Here is a 23,243-nt window from a genome sequence, read left to right on the forward strand (position 1 = left end):
CCAAATCTATTTAATTATTTTAATTTTTAATCATTGTTGTGTCTTATGTTTTTAAATTGGCTGTACACCGCCCTGAGTCCTTCGGGAGAAGGGAGGTATAGAAATAAAATTATTATTATTATTATTATTATTATTATTATTATTATTATTATTATTATTATTATTATTATTATTATTATAAGAATAAAATGTTATTTTATATAAATCCATAGGTTTTGATTACTGTGTTTTTGTTTGGACTTCTGCAGACTGTCAGCCACAGTTTATTTCTTTTTCCAAAGGACAAATCGATGTTTTATCATCTCTGATCAACAAACCTAGACAGTTGAGTGGGTGATATTTGTGTTTGTTTGTGTTTAAAGTGTAATTGTGTATCTGTGTTTCAATTTTTATTATGGTTTCTCATTTTCAAGCTTTTCAAAACCTATTTTCTCCAACCAGTTTGATTGGCACCTTTCTAAGCAGCCCAGGTGTTATCTAGCTGAAAAGGAAAGATCTGAAAATCAGTGGTCTGTCAGCTGTAGTTCCATATTATGCTTGTTGTGACTGGGATGGATTGAAATGGGTTTTAAAATCTTTACCTTCACGGATATGATGGTTTTAGCGAGAGTGTTCATTCTCTGCAGCAGAGATCATTTGAAGTAGTCCAGCGCTATAAGAACTTTCTTTGAGGAGTTCCTCTAAAAACAATATGAGTATTCTTTTCGGGTAAGAACCATGGTGGTTGAAATTCACACTGGAATTATGCACTCCAATTACTTTTAAAGGCAGCCTGAAATTTAAAGCCATCACTGAAATTATGTACTTAAGGCTGCAATCCATACTGCTTTAATTCCTCTAAATAATGTATTCTGTTTTTGCACAAAATGTATCTTTGACCTTCAATAGTTTTTCAAAATCATTCAGAACTTTTAAATATTAAAATGTTTCTTTTCTGTTTGATGATGAAAATATAATTTTAATAAATATATGATTGGCTAAAATATCACGTCAAAGAGACAATAAAGAAAGTGTAACAGATTCTATAGAATAAGTTTGGGATTTTCAAATGTAATGTATATATGTGAACCCTAACTATATAGTAATAGCAATAGCACTTAGAGATATATACTGCTCCACAGTACTTTACAGCACACTCTCAGCAGTTTACAAATGCCACTATATTGCCCCCAACAATCTGGGTCCTCATTTTACTGACCTCGGAAGAATGGAAGGCAGAGTCAACCATGAGCCAGTCAGGAGCAAACTGACTTAGCCTGAAATACTGCATTCTAACCATTGCGCCACCATGGCTCATATATATGTTGGAGTGAAGAATGAGGGAAGAACCATAAATAATTTGTGGGATGCAGATGATACAACACAAATAAGGAAGACTTGGAAAAAATGATTTGGAAAATCAAGAACAAAAGTGAAAAAGTAGGATTGAGTCTTAACATGAGGAAAACAAAGATAATGACAACAGCTGCAGATGGACATGAAATGCTTAAAATCAACGATGAAATTGAATTAGTTAAAGAATTTATCTTCATTGCATCAAAAATGAATCATGATGGAAATCAAACGCAGGATAACCTTAAGCCACACTACAATGGTTAACATTGTATTCTTATTTCAGAATAAGATCTGGAAAAGCAAAGATATTGATATAAATATAGTAAGAAGGTTGGTTAGAGCATTAGTCTTCCCTATAATGATGTGTGAATGTGAGAATTGGACATTAAGAATGGCTGATCGAAGAAGAATTGATGTCTTTGAATTGTGTTATTGACATAAATTATTGTGTATATCCTGGACAGCCAGAATAACTAATAGAGAGATGCTAAATCATATGAAACCAAACATATCACTAGAAACTACAATCATAATATTATGTCTGATTTACTTTAGCCAATGTCATGTGTGCGAATCCATTGGAGAAGTCAGTGATGCTAGGAGGTTAGCGGAACAAGAAGAAGGGGCAAGCAAAGAACATGCTGGCTTGATAACATAAAATGTGATACAAAGATGAACACCCAATAACTGAAAGTAGCTATGCTTGACAGGGTAGCATTCAAAGCACTTACCTATAAAGTCTCCAAGAGTCAGATATGACTGAATGGTTAAAACAATAATTTTATATAATATATAATGCTTTCCTATTATATGGCAAACAATGGAAACTTCTTGCAAGATTTGCATTTACTGCCAGAGAGAGGAACATAAGAAAAGAGTATCTCATTTTTAGATGAAGACAAATTGCAAAAGTTAAAAATTACCATTTATTTATCAGATTAGGATTTTATACAAAAAAGATTCTATATTGGTAGCAAATTCAGTCTTGCAATTGGTAATGCCAGCAGCTCAACTAATACAACCAGTTGGCAAATGTGCTGGAAGCTGTAGTTTAATAGTATTGAAAGTATGTTTCCTGCTTCTGGCTCAGTCCAATACCCCACTAATGCATCAAATTCACTGTTATTTCAGATAGTCATCCATTCTCTGTTTCAAATCTCTTAGTAGACAGTCATTTATCATACCTCCAGGAAATTCTTCCTTATGCCTGGTGCAGTTTTTTTTTTCTTGGATTTAAAACTTACTGAAGAAAAACAAGGGCAACATTGCTAGCCCATCAACTATTTGAAGATGGCATGTTATTACTTTATCTCTTTGTCCTCATCTGAATATATCTTTTCTTCATGGGCCCGTGTATTTATAGAATAAAGCTTTGAGGCATATTCTTTTAAATATATGATTTTTCCCCCTCATTTATTTATTTAAACATTGTGTGGTGCCGAAGAAACATGTACAGAGTAGTAGATAATTCCTCAGGCAACTCCTAAAGAGTATGTAACCCAAAGGTCATTGATGTCACAGTAATTGAAGAACTTGAGTCAAATATAGTGGCTTAATATATTTGGTGGTAAATAACCAGTCCATCTACACAAGGAGACTAGTGTGATGGCTAGTTTCAAAATCAGGTCGTGCTCTGTCATTCAGATCTTCTACAATTGCTGCAGTGTTCATCCTTTAAATCCAATTACATACTTCATAAAGGGCACTTTGGAATTTTCAGAATTATTTCTGAAGTAAAACAAACAGCATTCGGAAACAAGTCCTAAGGCACAGCAATCTATGTTCAGCACATAGCAGGAAGGTAATAAAAAGTGCCATGATTGGAAATTAAAGTGTTCCAGTTAATATTGAAACATACTTATTTTTTAGTCTCGGCTAAGTAATGAGATGTCTGTTGTGTGGTGCTATTTGCTGGTCTTTATAGAGAATGGCGATTGCTTGTTAGCCTGCATCAGATGAGAAAATTCAAATATTTTTTAGGCTTGGATGGGCAACCTGTGACCCTCCAGTATTAATGATTTGTAACTTTAACCATTCCTTATTCCTGGAAGGAGTTGTGCAGCAACATCTGAAGGGCCATGACAGTTCTCAATATTGTTTCAAAATTTGTTTGAATGATGTCCAGTAAGAAAATTGCTTGAATTGCAATTAGAATTACTTAGGAATTTAATCCATTTTTCTGTATTTTAATAAACATCAGTTGGGATGAAAAGCACTTGTAATGCTCTATTCTGAAAAAATCAGATTCTACATACTTCAACCGAATCTCAAATCATCTTTTTACATAAGGAATGGTGGGTCTTTTCTACTGTTAACATATAATATAATACATAAATAAAATCCTTTACAGTTTTGTTTTGGAACCAGTGGTTTTATAGTTTGCGCTGTAAAATGCTATTTACTCTCAGATGGTTTGCTCGGAATGTATGAAAAATAATGGGCAAGGGGTGTTTTGTGTTAATTTTGGCAAGAACTATATGGTGCTGAGCATGTGAATGGAAGGACTAAGACAAGGGCAGCTATCCCATTGGGAACTGATTGAAATCTTGCTGTTACTCCTTGCTGCTTGAGTCCTTGAATAACAATAGAACTTTGAAGTAGTTCATCCTGGAAATTGCTACAGGTTCTGAAATGTTGACATTCTATCCTGATGTTCATCCCAAAGGATGCTGTCCGTTGTCAGCTAGTGGCAAACAATGTTGAAAGGAAAGATCCATTGGGAAACTTCAGTTGTAAGGAATTGACAGCATTCCTGGCCTCATTGTTCCATTTGCAGTCATTGACCTCTTCCATGATGCAAGGATTTAATAAACATGGGTAATTATCTTCCTATGAATACATAAATCTAATGTTGAATTGGTTTAATCTGGACTCATCAACAAAGCATAGTGTAACCAAATATTCATCTTTTAAAAATTAAAATGAGTATTTGAATGGTTAACTCATAGTAAGCCAATGTCCTTTAATTTTTTTTATGCACTGAAACTTATTTGCTCAGGATATCTTGGTTCAGATGTAGCATCTGTTTTTTCAGCAAGATTTTATTTTTTCAATTTTCCAGTTGAATTGCCTGAAGGACAAGAAGGCCAAGTGTCTGCCTGTTCACATACAATGAATAAGAAACTTGGCCAATTTTATTTTTCTGTCTTTTTAGCTATATGGGTAGAAATGCCAGAGTCTCTGACATTGATAAAATTAATTTATTTCTGTCTTTTTTTTTTTAAAGGTCTTATAGCTAATATAAGAAATGTGAACTAGAGAAAGACAGCAACTTATCAGCAGCATTCTGGAGTACGCAGCTTACGTCTACGTGTTCCAAACTTTTTATTACCAAACTTTGCTTCAGTAAGCTGGAATTTTAAACTATCTGATGGTCTCTCCAAAATGGAACTGATAGCTCACAGGAAGCTATCTATTGATCATCTTCAGTTTAGATGCTTTCAGATCATTTGTATCTCTCCAGTATGTCAAGAAACTGCATTTATTTCTTAATAAGTCACCAGATAGAAAAACATTCTTGATGGATTTTGTCCTTAAAACTTTTTATCAGGAAAACAATGCTCCCTTAAAATCTTGAAGCAATTCTACATACTACACCTCAGTGTTTTTGACTAGAATCCTCTTGCCAACCAAGTCATACCTGAAAAAAATTATACATGCCCAAATTATATGTGCACTCCACATTTCTGAAGTAAATATAAAGCTCCTTTGAACTAACCAAAATTCAACAGTGATAGAACCTATTAAAGAGATGGAAAGGAGAGGAAGACCTTGAGTCATCTCCTTATACATCCCCCTCTTGATTTTTCAGTTCATTATCATATTTGTGGAGGCACCAGCTATATTTTCTGCCTTAGGCATCTTTACTGCGATTTTTTTTTTTTTAATTTTATTAATTGAGAAAACTGAGGGGGAAAAAGAAGCACACACATGGTACATTGTAGGTCTGTTAAAGGCTTATTAAGCATTGACATTTATTTTACTTGTATAGTCTGTAAGGAAACCATAGGAACTATGATGTACATAAGGCATATGTCCAACCAAGCCTTAGAATTTACAAATTTCTTAAATAAAACCTGCTAATTCTCAAACAATTTTGACTCTGGTTTTCACAGGATGGTTACTTTTTAAAACTGTGTATTTCACCTGCCTCATAGGTGCCTAGGATGATTTAACAAAAAATATTCTTTATAGAAGCAAATAAATAATTTAATGTCCCAAAATAGGGATTGCACTGAGGTTGAAAGATATTAAGGAAATCAGTTTCATTAGAATGGCTCCGGAATTATGACTGTTAGAAAAGGTTCTTTTGAAGTGGGCCAACAAAGTTTTTAAAACTAAAAATACTGCCATTACTACTAGTGGACATGTGGGATTACAGGACAAAATATTTTTCAGTGGAAGGTTGAACAGTTTTTTTAGACAATGTACATTCTTGAAAGTTTTGAAATGTTTAATAGGGTGTTGCTTTCCTGTAAATTTTACATTTGTATTTATTATGAATTTTGGATTTCATGCAATTTTTTTATGGTCCAAGCCACCTGGGGAAAAAAGTGAATGTGTAACCCTCGCTAAGTCTTTATTTTCACAAAGAAGGGAAGGTGAAGTGTAATACCAGTAATAAGCACAAATGAAATTGTGATAAGCATTGACAAGTTCAGTTTATGCTATGACTAGGACAGTAAACATTTCCCCTCAATATTATCTATCTAAAATCAAACAATTTAGTAAGTAAATTAAGCTTTTTACAAGAATCACAGTTTTGATTTACTGTTGGCAAATACTGTATATAAATGAACAACTTTAAAACCAGAAGGGTTTTGTTGACTATTGTTTATTGTTTATTTTTTACTTTGTTTTTAAAAAGCTATAGATAGCAGCTTTCACAAAGCATTAATCCCATTTAGTTGTAGACTGAGTGACTGGAACAGATGTTAATTAGAGTTGTATGAGTTGCCCTTTTGTTGATATACTTTCAAATAATTTTAGGAACAGTTTAGGATATTAACAAATTGGTTAAATTATTTCATTATATTCTTGTTTGCATTTGTAAAAGCTAGCAATTAAGAGCTAAAAGGCTAGTGACTAAAAATATTTGCTGATGCAGTAATGTTATTCCATTCTTGCAATATAGTGGGTAGATCCTATCCATTTTGATATAAGAAATTGCATTTTGTGTATTATTTACATGACTTAATAAAAAAGAAATTATTTTATACATTCTGTATCTGTCCTGGTGACATTCATTTTGTGCTACCTGAAATAGTACATGACTTTGAAGGATCTCACTGGATTAGCTCTTTATATACTTACTAATTAAAAAAATATCATTAAGCATCATACTTGGATGCTTAAACATATTTCTATTCTATTTGATACTTTATGAAATAATCTAAATGTAGCTTTGGGAGAATAAGCATTAACGTGTATTATAGATTGGAATTAACAATGTGTTCTCTTTTCCTTAGAGCTTTGCATACACTTACTATTGATAAACACCTTTAGTTTTTTTTTTAAACCACTAAATTAATACCTGTTAAGATTAAAGATGAACCGTTTGTGAAATTTCAACATTTCTATAGTTTCCTTGACAACAATGATATCGATGCTGCTATCACCATGGGAATGGTTCTTTTGAATGAAGCTGCTACCTCCAAGGGGGATGTTGGGAAAAGGAGAAGTAAGTTGTTTGATGACTAAATGGATAATTTTTCTTGTCATTAAAATATAAGTGCAACTACGGCAAACTGCCATGGAAACCCACAGTTTATTAAAAGCTGTGCCCATGTTTATCACAGCATTTTCAAATGTGAATATACTGGCAGTATAAGAGCAGAGATCTACAAGTTACTTGAAATGCATTCCTCCTTCTATTGTAGAAGCTGCTTGATGCAGAATAAAGAACTTGTGTGCCATTTAGAACTAGGCATGCTTTGTTATACAGATACGCAGCCTTTATTTATTCATTTTTTAGCAGTGGCCGAGTTCCCCAAATGGTGGCTGGAAGTGGACAGTTGACATTCCACTGTAATATGCTACATTGAAAGTTAGCCTTTCAAAAGAGCTAATTATAGATCTCTGTCTGACTTTTTTTCCCATCTACCAAACTATTTTAGCTTTTATATATGAATGTAGGATCATTTCTCCACATTTAATCATCAGTCTGTCTGTCGTTCTCCTCTAATTAAAGAACCAGATACAGCAAACATCTAAGGAAAAAGGCACCCTTCTTTTATGCAAAGAGGATGCTTGAAACTGAATTCACACCTGGAGTGACATTTTTTTCTTATCGTATTAAATAAAAAGGAGAACTTGAAAGAGTACTTTGAAATGTGCTGCATTCCAAGTTGATGAGTTAAACTTTCAGTCATTTTATAAACTACTTTTGTAACTAGGATGGGCCAAGGAGATAAAGAATGTTAAAAAGAATAATCAGAAAGTTGATACAGCTTTGATGCATACCAGTGAGCCAGTTGAAAAATTTAGAAGGGAGTTGGCAGAGTTTCCCTTTGAAGGAGGAAAGAAATTAGTTGTAGCAGGTATTTCTGAATTGACAGAATAGCTAAAGTCTAGTAAGAAGGTGAGTGCTAATATAACAATGACTTTAGAAATCATCAAAGCCTTAAATTCTATTAATGAAGTGGTGTTATTGCTGACTTTAAAAATAAAGTAATGAGCAAGTTACTAAGCCAGTACGATGTCTTGCAATTAACAGTTGACTGAATTGTGTTTTTAAAATGAAATGTGTAGAATAATGGTGGTGATAGGGGAGAGAGCTAGGTGGAGAATTGGACATTTGCTATGGAAAGTAGGGGATTTTAACATGTTGCCGATCCAAGCTACATCCATATCCCCCTCTTGCAAATTACATTAAACATTCTTTTAAAAAACACCTATTAGATTTTTTTTTACAACGAAAATGGTATGTAAAGAGAATGTAGTCTTCATACAGAAAGTCCCATAGTTGTGATTAATAAAATGTACATGGGGTTATCTAATTTACCCCTTAATATAATAAGACCTGGACAATTCTTCTGCTTCCTTTTTTAATGTATGCCATGGTCTGGATGCTGAAGATTTGCGAACAATGGACAAATAAAATGCCCTGGTTTGTTTTTATTTTCCATTCTTCCCAATACTCTAAAATAATGAACAGTTCAGAATTATGGAATGCTTTTTTTTTGTCCTCTTTTTCTTATAAACGGTCATTTTCTCGTTTATATATTATATTTCAAAATATGCCTGTATGTCATTTTAGTTAATATGGAATATAATATCTTTTTGATAACAGATTTTTTTTTCTTCCAGTAATATGCCTAGTAGGATTGGGTTTGGTAGTTTTTTTCTTCAGCTTCCTGTTGTCGATATTCCGCTCCAAATACCATGGCTATCCATACAGGTAAGCCACAAATAACTTGGCCAAGCCATTCAAGTAATCTCATTCTGCCAGCAATCTGCTTCCAACTTTTGCCCTGAGGCTCATGAATTTATGAACAAATACGTTGTACCTGTGTCTGAAAGTTTTATTTAGATGAGCATATAATAATGGATGACATTCTACATTTTAGGATAATTCTAAGCAAATTATAACACTATGAAGGACGTTCTGTGTATCAGTAGAAACAAGTAGCCTTTCTGAATGGTAATTCATTCTATAATATGAAACAGGTTGATGTTTTGGATAGCCCCTCAATCATTCCATTTCAAGAAGATTTTGAAACTGAGTACTTTATTTGTTGAGGACAAGTAAGAAAAGGATATTTTCTGGAGTAAATGTCCAACCTGAAAACTGACTCTGGAGTTGTAATATGGCAGAGACCATTTTGCTTGCCAATAGTATTTCTTGTCAACCGAAAGCACATAGGCATTGTCCAATTAATACCAATGAAGCTTATGCAATTGTAATTCAGTTTTCAAATCCCACTATCTTGGCTGATTTGGGAAATTATCACATGTTGTTTCCAAAATCATTACATTCTGAGTACTAAGAAAAGGATTTATTCCCAATTTTGTCCTCTGGGAAATGTCTTTGGATCCCAGTCATATAACCTGCAGTATTATCAGTAGGAATCAGTTCTATCCTATGACCCATGATCTAAAACATTCGTTAACATTACAGAATGCAAGGGATTCCAATGTTACCAAATCAATGGGTCCGAGAAAAGCAGTGCCAGTTTTCCTACTTTCCCATCTGCCAACTCAACCTCTGAACTTAAGACAAGGCCAAGTAGCCTTTTCCCCCTTTTTTCTGAGTATTCCTGATAACTATTTCCAGCAGGCACCAAAAGTAAACTTGGGAATAAATGGCATTTTCAAACAGTTCTTTTCCTTCAGTAACAGGTTTTACATAATATTTTATGTACATATCATTAGGTAACATCAAGTAATTACTGGAGTTTTAATGGGAAGAGAGATGCTGGTGCAAATAGAGATAGAACTTCATTCAAAGTTTCAATCATGACTCCTCTGAATTCACATAGCTGACAGTGTTTTTGTAACTTTCCAACTTGTAAGTATTTGGAGAGTGACATATAGTATAAAAACATTTTTTTAAAACACACATAGGCTTGAAGGAGAAAATGTGATAAAACTATTGTTGAGTAATTATGTTTTACATCCCATTTCTGTTGTTCGTTGAAAACTTTTTGCTTCTGTTAAAAAAACAGATCTGTACAAAAATCACCCTTCCATGCAGATACCCCATTGTCCTTTCCATGCAGATACCCTCCCTGCACAGGGACGGGCTTGTATGCACTGCTGCAGTTGAAAGTTCTGCTGGAGGTATACCACCAGAAAGTACACCAGAAGGATCACCCAAGCCAGACAGGTCTCAACAGAGTAGCCAAACTAAGAGTATCCAGAAACTCATTAAAGATGATGAGACAACAGAAAAAAAACCCCATACTTGATCAGTCATCACCTGGGTATACAAGGATTGCAGCAGTTGTTGTCCCTGGGCAGCTGTCAAAAAGTGAATTACAGAGTTGGAGAAAGAATTGGCGACCTACTGCACACAAAAAACTCACCAAGAAGGTTCTGTGAAAAGGGTCTAAAACACGTCAGTGTACTCAACAATAGGACTGCAGAAATCCCAGGTTCTGAGGCAACCAGTGACATAAGCAAATGTATGTGTTGTACAGAGATACATTGGATAACCACATGGAATGTCAGAAGAATGAGCCAGGGTAAATTAGATATTGACAAATGAGAAGGATCAGGTTGGAAATTGATCTCCTTGGTGTCTTTGAAGTACACTGGGCAGACAATGGCTTTTTCCCATCTGAGAACTTCACTGTCTATTATTCAGACATGATACCAGGAAAATAAATGGAATGATATTTTATTGAAAGCAAGAAACATGCTAGAGCAGTGGAAAGCTTCTCAACTGTCAGTGATAAAATTGACCATCAGAATTTGTGCCGAGCCCCTTAACATCACAGTTATCCAAGTCTACACCCCAACAATCGTTGCACAAAGCTTGAAACAGAGGACTTTTATCCTATGGTCCAAGAAACTATGAAAAAAGTGTCTTAAAAAGACATTGTTTACATTTGGGTCAACTTCAATGCAAAGTTTGGCAAACAAGCAGAGACAAGGATCACTGGTCATTTTGGACTAGGTAAAAGAAACAATGCAGGTGATCATTTGGTACAATTTTGCCAAGAAAACTGAATATAAGGTTGAAACAGCACAAGAGCCACTTAAGCATTTGGACCTAACCAAATGGACTTCACCATAATCAGATATTCTATACAGTCATCGATGGACCAGTTGAGTCCTTGCTGTTAAGATATATTCAAGTGCTGATTGTGATTCAGATCATGAATTGTTGGTGGCAAAGATTAAAGTCAGATTATGCACCATCAAAAAGGCAGTGCCTCTAAAAAAATTCGATGTCACCAAAACCTCTACTACACATAAAATTGAGGTGAAAAATAGGTTTGAACTACTGGACACTGCTGAGAAGATTACATGAAGGGTCACATCAGGAATGCATTTATGCAAGTCAGAAAGATCCAACCACCATTTATTGGTCATAAATGCAATGTTGAATATTGAGGAAGAAAGAGAAGTAGGAATAGAACTGGCAATCCATGAGGAAGAAGTCATATGGGTAATGAACCAACTGCCAAACAAGAAGACTGAAAAATGTTGAAGCTGTCCCTGCAGGATTACTGAGACCTGTATCTCCTATAGTCATTAGAAGCCTGTGCCAGAAAATTTGGGAAACCAACGTGGCCAAGTAAACATTCAGGGTTAATTCCACTGCTGAAAAAGTTTTAATTATTGTTCTAAATATTTTAATTAATTTTTTAATTAAAAGTTCTAAATATTGCTCCAATTATTGCACAATTGCTTCACATCAGCAAGATTCTTAAAATTGCTTTAAATTGTACAACATCTAGCATCAACTATTGAAATGGAATTACCATATGTCCAAGGTGGCTTTCAAAGGGGTCATGACACTTGCAACCATATTGTAAATCTGTGCTGGATCATGGAAAAATCTCTTGAACATTAAAAGATTATTTAGATGTGGTTCATCAACTACAAGAAAGCCTTTGATTGTGTTAATCATGAAAAGCTATCATGAATCCTACAAGACCTGGGGGTACCAGCACATCTGGTCAAGTTAGTATGCTGAAATGATCATGAGGAAGCTAGATCTTGGTGGAAAAAACATTTTTTGCATGCTGATGATACAACTCCTCTCTCAGAAACCAAAGAAGGCCTGGAACATCTTATCAAGAAGAAAGTAAGAATTTTGATTTCTTTCTAAACATCAAAAATTTACAACTTCAAAAAAGACTAAACTCATGACTACGGCAAGGAAAAGAAATAACATAGAAATTGATGGCGAAGAGATAAAATGTGTTGAAAAAATTCATATACTGTATGCATATGAATATTATTCATATACATATATGAATAAACACAAAATAACAAATGTGTTATTAGAGAGACCACAAATAGTTATGACCTACACATATATGTAAAATTTGATGGAAACTATAAGCAGTCCTAACTTTTTGATAAATGTTATTTAACAGATAACAGAGTTGGAAGGGATCTTTGAGGTCTTCTACTCCAAGCCCTGTTTAAGCCCCTGTATGATTCCAGACAAATGGCTGCCCAGTCTCTTCTTAAAAACCTCCAATGATGGAGCACCCATAACCTCTGGAGGCAAACCATTCCACTGGTTGATTGTTCTCATTGAGAGGAATTTTCTTCTTAATTCTAAGTTGGATCTCTCTTTGATAAGCTTCCATCTGTAACTGCCCTTCCCTCAGATGCTCTGGAGAATAGTGGACCCCTCTTCTCTGTGACAGCCTCTCAAATGTTGGTAAACTATCACGTTACCCCTAGTCGTTCTCTTTGTTAAACTAGATATACCCAGCTCCCATATTGTTCATCATACATTTTAGCCTCTTTACATCTTTTATATCTAAATCATCTTTATTGCTCTTCTCTGACTTTGCTAGAGTCTCAACATTTTGTGTGTGTGTGTGTGTGTGTCCAAAACCAAGTGCAGTATTCTAAGTGTGGTCTTATTAGTGCAGTATAAAGTGGTACAAACAGTTCATGTGATCTTAATACTATCCTTCTGTTGATGCAGCTTCGGACTGCATAGGCTTTTTTGGCAACTACTACTTGACTCAGTCATCTAAACTCTGTTACTGATTTCACAGGTGAATCCGATCTTAACCCTTACCAGTTTCATAATTTTAGTTAAAAGCTATTTGGTTTGATTTTATCTCCTCATAAACAAGGTGCACTCTCCTATTTCCTGGTTGAAGCAAACTTTCTCCCTTCTACACACACACTTCACTGCGGCTTACTAATGGGCGCTGCTCATGTGAAAAGTTTTCTTTTTTCAAAAGAATGATGATGTGCCATCATTGTAGCTTTAGTTGGAATTGAAGACCGTAAGAAGAATGGCATTTTGACAGCCCACCAGCTTTCTCCTTGGCCCAGACAGTTCTCATTTTGGAAGAAAACAGCTGAGAAGACATAGCAATTAAAGTTAAACATAATCATCTCTCTGTTTCTTTTGATGAAAGCATGTGGTGGATTAGCTGGGTCTCTCCTCTACATCTCTCTAAATCTGAGATACAAGAACATTCAAAGGATATTTCAATGTAATTCACATTGGTAACAAAAAAAAAATAGTCTTAATCACATACTGAATATGCCAACCAGGTTTGTGCTGACAATGTCTAACTAAAAAAGGTATCTTGGGGTTATTTGATAAAAAGGACAAATCCGTTCTTGGTCTGCAAGTAAAAAGGCAGCTGATTATAAATTAAATAAATTTCAAATTTGCTTATTGGGAATTCTTTGGAGAGGAAAAATGGAAATAAATGAAATGCCTTAGTATAAATCTATAATAAAGCAACACTCAGGACATCATGGACATTTTTTAATCACTGCATCTGAAAAAATAATATTGTAGCATTGGCTTTATCCCTACAATATCTCTTTGAAAAGTGTGAGAAAGAGAGGAAGAAAATGGAGTAACTGTCCTTTGAGGAAAAGTTATTGTGTTTGAGTCTCTAGCATACAGGGAAAGAAGAAAGAAATGTTCTGATAGCAGATATAAAAGTACAGTTTATGTGGTGTTGCGAAATTGAATTCTGCACATGGCTGGCAATGGCTACCATTTATGATTATTTTGTTAGCCCCATTAAAATGTCCAAATGAAGTATAGTATACGCTTTTTAATAAAAAACATGAATGGGAGAATGGTGCTATATTTGTAACCAATAGATTTTTCATAGCAGCTGCAACAAAATAATATAAATAGACCTAGGATCACAAGAATCTTCAGAGACAGTGAACAAGCTTCTATGTTACTGCAATCCTTTCCATTAACCAGTTATAAAATTACATTGTTTTCAAGTTAACATACATGCACAAAATAATTATAATTATATATAATTATCGGGCTTTTGAGTGCATGGCAATAAGGCCAAGCGCTTATTTCAGGGTTCAAAAAAAATATAAGACAGTGTCTTATTTTTGGGAAAACACGGTAGTAACTTGTGAATAATTGTGGCCATAATAGCAACTACTATGAAAGTAGAAGCTACCCCAAGGAAGCCATTTTGTGAGACCATCTATACCTACTGTCACAAAATGTTTAATCACTTTTTGTTAGATAAGACCTCACTGACGATAAGCTTGTTCCAGACTGAATTCTACTGAATTCATTTGGCCATCATTCCAAATTGTTATGTTGAAATAATTAAAAGTGTTAATTATTTGAAGTGGAGATAGACAACTATATTAACTGGCACTTCTTTTGTTAAAAAAAATAAACCTGTGAAAACCTAACATTTTTATTAGGCTTTCAGACATTTTTTAAATTTATAATACATTAGCATATCTTTGAGGAAAGACTTGTTTTAAAAATAAATGTTGTCAAAAATTATAATTTTTGCTGCTATATTTTATTAGTTTTATCTAAGAGTATTAAAGGAAACTGGGTACCCATGAACAGCCTACATCCACAGATTACATACTTGTAATTTTACCACTATTTAATTGCAGTTCTGGTTTTAAAACCTGATATTTGTCACAAATGTTTAAGGCATCCCCTAATATCAGGGGATGCAATGCAAATTACAATACAATGCAATGCAAATTGCAGTGCAAATACAAGGGGATGCAATGCAAAATTTGTGAAATATTATCTACTTTTTTTCATTTCAGCTCTTCAGACAATTTAAAACATCTTAAATATTTTCATTTTGTACAGATTCATTATAACATTGGCTTATGATTCTAATGTGCTAATGTGCTTTTCCAAGCCTCCAAAGTTATAAATCTTAATTTTTACTAACAAGGGTAAAGTGAGAGCTACATGTGCCCATTATTTGTTGCATTTACTCATTTTCTCTTTCTTTTCAGCTTCTTAATTAAGTGAATTCAAGTGAGATTTGCATAAGGCTAATGTTTACTGCGAAGACAAGCATCTACTGATAGTACTTGTATACAAACATTTCATGTTTTTCAAGAGTCTTTCCATTTCAAGCATCTGTTTTCTGTGATTACTTGCAACAAGTATTGTGTGAAGAAGACAATTTTGTTTTTGTATCTTATTACTAAATGCTTCATAAAATTTATAATGCAGAATAAACATTGGATATCTAAATAGGAAATGTGATAAACCGGAATGAAAATGTACAGCACTTGTGTTCTTCATTTTCAATAAAGTTAATTTTGCCAGAAAAGACTTGGTTTTTGTTGCTCTGATGTGGTTGGACAGGCCAGGTGGTTGGACAGGCCAGAAAGTAGTTATGTGCTTTAATTGTTTAATAACAAAAACCAGATTTGTCTAATAAAAAAATACATAAATGAAATACAATAACATTGATGTTTATGTTTTTTAATTTCCAATTTCTTTTATAAAATTAGTATCCTGTTTCCTCAAAAATAAGACCTATCCTGAAAATAAGACCTAGCTTGACTTTTACATGTGCACCCAATATAAGGCCTGCTCCCAAAATAAGCCCTAGTTAAGACACCCCCTTCACTCCATTGCATCTGGTTGCATGAGGTGGGGGGAGGCACACAGTTAAAAATCAAACGGGCAGGGATGGGGGGGTGGAGCTGCTCCATGTGTCCTGCACCCTGCAACTTTAGGACAGTTGCAGCCAGACCTCCCATGCCCTGACACTTGCCTCACCTTGCCTGCCCACTTCTGCTGCTGCTGCTTGTGCACGTCTCCCCCGGCCTCTGTTTCAGGAAAGGCCTCTGCAGCTGAGAAATGAGCTCGGGATTTACAACAAAAGCCTCTAATGGTGAAATAGAGGCCCAGGAAGCACTGCGTGCATCAATCCGGAGCTCGTTTCTCGGCTGCAGAAGCTTTTCCTGAAGGGCTCTGATGTCGAAATGGAGTCTGGGGGGCACCACATGCAAGCAGCAGCAGGGCAGCAGAAGAACTTGGCCGGCAGCGACCACACAGGCTCCTGAGGTTGTCAGTGCCACCACGAGGTGGGACAGTGGAATAGACATCCCCTGAAAATAAGACCTGATGCCTCTTTTGGAGGCAAAAAATATATAACTGGGTCTTATTTTCGGGGAAACAGTAATTTTAGAAATACTATTTTAAGATCAAACTAGTTAATGTTTTTTAAAGCTATTTTGTAACATGTGACTATACAGCCAAGGAATATGTTGGTTAAGTCTCCAGACTTTCAATTGACAACTAAATGGGTATGTTGCCCCTTTACTCTAGAAACCTCTGGGTCGTTGTTTTACAAGGGATAAATCAAGTGGCACCTCCCTTCCTTTGGTAGCCTGGACTAACCACACTGGTAAATTAAGCATTCTAAATTATTAGTATTAGTATTGAATCACAGCCTAAGAAAGGTTTACAGTTTGCAATGGATTATAATTTTGGAACATCTGGATATTCCTTTATCAAGAAAAAAAAGGAGCAACCTTGCAGGCTTCAGTAAGTGGTTAGAAAAACAATTGAGGCATCTTTGCCCTAAAGAATCTTAAGATAAATTAGGAGCTTAAGCATCATGTTAACATTCATTTTAGTATTCACCTATTAAAGAAATGGCAGCAAGTTTACTCAGTGACTTGATGGAGTTGACATTTCAGATTCAGTAACTTGATAAAGCTGACATTTCATACACAGAAGTTAAATGGTGATAGTGAAATCTATGAAGTCTGCCCATGTAAGCCATTTTGCACAAGAACAAGAATAATTGGGTGAACTACTGCAGCTTGTTTCATTAGTTCATTTTCCTACTGAATATCGGAGATGGAAATTATAGTGCTGAAAAGAAGACCAATCTCATACCAAAGTGAAAAATTGTAATTTTAGTGGTAAACTATACTAATCAAATACTTTACATTTATTGGTTTAATCCATTTTTTTAAAAAGATGTTCAACCGTAAAAATGTCATAGTTTATTAAGAAGTTACCAACACATTGCCTAAAATAGTTATCACAACTTTAGAAGATTTCTCTGCAACTGTGTGGGTGTGTTTCTAGCACTGTTAGAAATTAAATACAGGTAGTCCTCACTTAACCGGTTTATTAGCAAGTGTTTACACAAAAAGATACTTACAACCCCAGAGTTGGAACACAAACATCACGGATGCATGATTACATTTTGGACGCTTACTTGCATTAATGTCCATTTGCAGCAGTGGTGGGTTGCCCCTGGTTCAGACCAGTTCGCAAGAACCGGTAGTAAAACTGGCGGGATGCTTCATCCATTGACTCGGACGTCATTATAGGTGATTGCGCAGAAGCGGGCATGATACAAACTGGTAGTAAAGGTAAGTAGAACCCACCCCTGATTTGCAGCATCCTGCTATCACATGACCATAATTTTCAGTGAGGGTTTTTTTTTTAGTTTCCAGCAAAAAATAGCCATATAAAGTATTCACTTAATGGCTGTCACCCAAAAAAAACGGTCATTAAATTGTGGGGAGTCATGTGATAACTCATTTAATCACTGCCATGCTTATGACCAATTCCATACTCAATTACAGGCATAAATTGAGGACTACATGTACATATCTTTATTACAACTCTAATCAATGGTTACTTATTAATCCAATATATAATCTATAAAAGTTAGACAATTCTTTCTCTCTGTTTTTCAATAATTTTCTGCCTTTCCAGCACATTGCAATATTATCAACTGACAGCATTCTGGTATTTATTTAGATTAGCTTGAAACTAAAAGAACACATTTTTTGTTGGCTTTAACACCCTTTCATATTTTGCCAGAACAATGCAAACAGAATTCATAATACATGTTACAGTTTTATGGAAAGCTATAAAACATGTTCATTCAGCATATTCTAGAGAAGAAAAAGATTCCAGATAAAAGTTTGTAAAAGAAAATACCGCATTACATGCAATAGCTAAGATGTATCCCAGCCAGAAATGCTCTATCTAATTTATTTCAGGCTCTTAAAAAATACTGGAGTGGTATTAGAGTAAGTATCTGTCTACCAAAGACTCAGCTTTTTCCTGATAACATTGGAAAGTGTCAGGATCCAATAGATTCCAATTAAGGATTTCTGTTGTCTCCTTATATTTGTGTCCTTTGTGAGGGTTGGCGGAAGCAGAATACCTTTCACAGTATAAAGACAGCATATAAAACCTGTTTCACAGGAATGAAAGGTCCATAGATCTTTCCACACACCAGTCTCATCCATTGGGTTTCAATTGAGACTCACATTTTCACTACTGGTTTCTCTTCCTGTTGACAAGTTTCAGGTTTATGCATATTTAGTAGCAAGAATCAAGCCCAATATCATATATTGCTCAGATATTATTTCCTTTGAAGTGATGTCTGCATTGGAATGTGGAAAAATTGCAATCAAATCAAACAAGTTATGTTCAATTTTAATATAGAAGTTTAAGTTTTTAAAAAGTAGCAATCAAATTTAATCATTTTGTTAAAAAATATCTGTGATGGATTGTGCACTTGGAAAATTGCTGGATAAAAGTTTTGGCCACAGAGCTTTCCCAAAGATAGATTCAGATTAAGATACAGCATAGTCCTGAGATGGATGGGGAAGGGGGAAGGTATTTTAAGAATAGCCACAACATAGAATCTTTCCGCATATATCTAGTAGGTTAAAAGAAGTATAGTTTAAGTTCAGCGGGATTCTATTACTAGGTGTAAGCATATAAAGAATTGGACTCACAATTGGATATCATTGTGTTGTATTTGAGCTTGAGCATTATGATATCACTATAATACATCTTGGGCTGAACTTGATTGTTTAGTTGACATCTTCTGCAATATTGACAATTATTTGCTTTTATGGATATGTAATCTGATCTGATTGCCAGCCAAATCCTTCATGAAATATCCATTTAGCTGGAGAGAAAGAACTCATCCAATGGTTAAAAAAATGTACCAGATCAAGCTTTCAGAAGAAATCCCCGATTCCTAAGAAGATATTCCAAGAAAACACTATTTCCAACTATTGCTATAAAAGTGCTGTTCAAAATGTGTAGAGCATGGACGTCAATGAATGCTTTCTATAATTTGATGGAAAAGAAAAACTATAGATTATTTCTCTCTCTGGACACTATGCATTCAGTGTTGCAATAGACTGAGTCTTTCAGATTAACGTTTATCTGGACCCAGTAATACAAACAAAACTTGACACTCTAAAGATTAAATTTAAGAAAGCTAAATATGTAATAAAAGATGAAAACAGCTGGAGATGCCAGTGTTTTTGTTGCAGAAAATTGATAGTACTCACATCAAATGACTTTGTAATCTTTGCTTTGCACTCTCCAAGATCTAAGCTTTACCAATCCTTATAACTACTATGTTGGCCTTGCAGACTCTCGCTAGAACAAATGTTCAAGATGAACTTAATCATAAGCAAATGGATTTGTTAATAACAGCAATTCTGTCAAAATTATTTGCCTTTCAATTTGGGTGACATTTCTACCAAAGATTAATTTATTTTCAAACCAAAATTCAGAGACCCATAAATGAGGGAGTTTTCTTAGAGTTAATAGGCTTGAAGCTCAAAATTTAATATGTTCTGTTCCTAAGTAGGTAAAAAAGGAAAAAGGGCAGGAGTAGAGACAAGGACAATATGCAAAAAGTCCCTTATATCCATATGTTGAGATAAGCATTTTGGGAATACTACTCCCAACACATCTGGAAAGAGCCAGATGAATGAAGCAAGATACAATAATAATGCCAAGAACTGTCAGCAAAATCTGCTTAGTTACTGCAGCTGAACTGCCATGGCAAAGCAAAATGTAAGTAATTTTTAAGAAAAAGAAATCTGATTCATGAGTTTTAATAGTAACCATTGAGAAAATGGCCAAATGGAAGTAAGTAAGAAAATATTTTCCTGTACTCTTATTCATGATAAGTAGAGTTCACTCACTAGTGTTATAAGACCTGAAGATTCTGGCTGAATCAAAAGCACATCTTTGGATCCAGAAGGTCACAGAGTCAATCTACCTACCTAACTGGCAAGCTATAAGTGAGGTAAGAGTGAGCTGAATTGAATGAGCTGCTGGTCTGACACAATAGGAATGTCCTCTTTCACATTCAAGAAATCCTGAATTCTGGTCCTATCATTTAAAACATAGTTTCTGTCAGCTTTGGAAGCCATATTAGGCCGGAAGCTCCAATGCTGCCACCTTCTCATGTGTGGGAAAGTAGGAGAGGGGGTTAGTAGACATAATAGCATTCTTCTTGTCGGTCAAGGTCAAGGCGATCCAGCATCTGAAGAAGGAGTGGTCAGGGGCTGGATCGGGATGGAACAGATGTTGATTGGCGCATGTGACTGACGGGGTGGCAAAGGGGATGGTTTGGGGAGCTTTGATTTACTGAAGGAAAATCCAGGCTTTTCAGATTCGGGTTTCCCCAGATGTGCCAGTTTGCCTATTCTAGTAAAGAGGACTTTGGAAAATGCTTGCTTCCGCATCTTTACTTGGAGTTGGGGTTTTTCTGGAACGCTGAGAGTTTTCTTCTTTGGAGAAAGTGATATGATCTTGTTTTCTTTGTATTTATTTATTAAATTTATATGCCTCCCGTCTCACTGATACAGCTACTCTGTGTATAATAGAAACATTTCCATAAATGTTTTCAAGAAGGAAGAGCAAGAAAGGCTTTAACCTTATAAAAGATTGCTAGCTTGGAAGCCTGTCCCTTACTTCAAAGATGTCTTGGTTCCTCCCAGTGGCTTAGCATGAACTCTCTTTCTGCAATAGCTTTAGGCCACTTTCTTTCACTTAAAAAAAATAACAGAGCCACTTGCTAGAGGAGAAAGGCATCAGATACATCTGAACAGTTCTACTATGTACATGAATGGGTAGGGGATAATTTTGAAGCAAAAAATACAATCTTTTTCAGATGCTATCCACATTTCACAAATAATACAGCTTCTCCTGCCACTCATTAAAATAATTTGCAAACTTCATTCATTATTTTAAAGTCAGGACTGAGGGAGGTCCAAAGAAGTCAAGATGGAGCAACAACCTCAACCTTAGTTCTAATGTAAAGTTTAATTTATGTGTATCCTTTTCCTTTTCTTTTTCCCCTCCCCCCTTGTTTTACCAAATTAATACAGAATACAACCAGGGAGGAAAAAAGTAGCTTCAGCTCTGAGCTCAAAAACCTGCCACTTTCTAATGTGTGTTGTAATGCTTTCATTGCATTGTTGTGGCTACCGTCTTGACTTTTTTGACCACCTCCCTTTGGACAATCCTGGCTAAAGTGCTGGATTGGAAAGTAGAAGACTGATTCTGTATTAGGAATGGAAGCTGACTAGACAAATTTGGATCAATGACTCTGTTCTCAGTCCACGTCATAGGGTAATTGCAGTGAGAAAAAATAAGAAAAAAAATAATATGTATACTATCTTGAGTTCCACAAAATAAAGATGAGATGTAAATCTAATAAGAAAAGAAATAAATGTTTAGTTAAATGGGCCTTCTCTAGAACTTTGTCTCAATCATGGACAGTTGACCTAGTAAATAGTTCATGAGACAGGCAAAATAGCCTAAGTAGAGGAAGTTAACTCAGTTTGGTATCCATACAACATGCTTATCTTCCTCATGACCCAATTAGGTGTATTGCCTGATTTGCACATGTGTTCTGTGATACATTGCCATGGTTTAATTAAATCACTGCTTGTAGCATCATGCAGCACCACGAAGCATTGACTATGGTTGAATTATCCAAAAAACTATACTGAACTCATGGTTTAGTTTGATATGATGCTCAGATACTGCACAGATGTAGGTTCATAGAGATAGATCTCTTCACTGCTTCTGATTAAATTTGAAATTATGTGTACAATGTGAGTCCTACTTTTCAGTAAGCATCCAAAGGGTTATTTTATGAATATATTAATCTGTAAGGCACTCTAAGAATTTATTTTTTCAACATTCTTAGTGTAAGATAAATGAATCAACAACATTATTTTCCCAGGTATCATTTGTACTGCCTGTGCTTATTCTCTCTGATGATTAGATTGTCAAAAAAAGATAGAGTAGAAGTAGATACACCATTATCAGAGAAAGCAAAAAAAAACCCAACCACCCCCCCCCATGCTTGGTAGTGATGTATTTGGAGTTCTGTCCAGCAAGGAAGTTTTTTAAAAAAAACAATGAAAGTAGTAATTTACACATTTGCAGTTTATTTTATAAAAGTTCTTGCACAGGAACCTTCTTGCTCTCCTAGTCTTTTTGAAGAAACTGACTTTACATGGGAGAGGCATATTAATTATCTGATGAAGAAACATTCCTTTCAATATATGAATACAATTTTTCTCTGCTTATTGTTAAAAAGATGCACTGTTAAATTCTGCCCAAGGTAATGTTACTACATAATAGTGTTGTACAGATAGCCCTGCTGCAGTGTGACATTTGCATTTGAAGTCTCTTGAATGGGCTTGATACATTGGTATTTTTCCTATTTTAAATTAACAACCAGGTTTCCAATGTAATAGCAATAGCAGACTTGAAAATGTAAAAGTCCACTCTCTCAGAATCTCTGATTCAGCTACAGTCTGTCTCAAAAATGTCTGCCCCATGCATATTTACAATCTACATCAATTGTTATCATTTATTTCCTTCATTTCTTTCTTCTAGAATATAGCTAATATAAAACACTAGCTGAATACCTGTTACGAAACTATGTGATCGGACTTGATAAATCTACACTTAGAGCTTGAAAATTAATGAGTAGTTATAATCGGCCTCTCCTCTTCCCTTCTTTCCCTCCTGCTTGCCCCACAGAATCCTCCCCTATCCTATCCCCTTCTTTCCAGAGTTATTTTCAAGTTGGATGGGGGAGTAGAATGTCTAACTAATTAGCATCAGAGCATGTTAATAATAATATAAGAAATACTAATGATCTGATGGTCATTTCGAAAAATCCTTT

At 35.0% G+C, this 23,243-nt stretch overlaps 1 protein-coding gene across 4 annotated transcripts in view; it reads left to right on the top strand.

Moving 5' to 3' along the window:
* The window catches only part of TUSC3 (tumor suppressor candidate 3), a 139,607-nt gene extending 124,038 nt beyond the window's left edge, over positions 1-15,569 (top strand). For 3 of the 4 annotated variants that reach the window (XM_034401328.3, XM_087874622.1, XM_087874624.1), the window contains 3 exons: positions 6,941-7,015; positions 8,644-8,734; positions 15,247-15,569. In XM_034401328.3, the coding sequence (XP_034257219.1) occupies positions 6,941-7,015; positions 8,644-8,734; positions 15,247-15,262 (182 nt within the window). In that variant the 3' untranslated portion in view covers positions 15,263-15,569. Of the gene's footprint in view, positions 1-4,561; positions 6,559-6,940; positions 7,016-8,643; positions 8,735-15,246 lie in introns of those variants that run through there. The other variant, XM_087874623.1, reaches the window with a different exon arrangement.
* The last annotated feature ends 7,674 nt before the right edge of the window (positions 15,570-23,243 follow it).

This window comes from Pantherophis guttatus, chromosome 8 (genome assembly GCF_059756535.1).
Source record: "Pantherophis guttatus breed Tessera chromosome 8, ASM5975653v1, whole genome shotgun sequence".
Classification (NCBI taxonomy): domain Eukaryota; kingdom Metazoa; phylum Chordata; class Lepidosauria; order Squamata; family Colubridae; genus Pantherophis; species Pantherophis guttatus.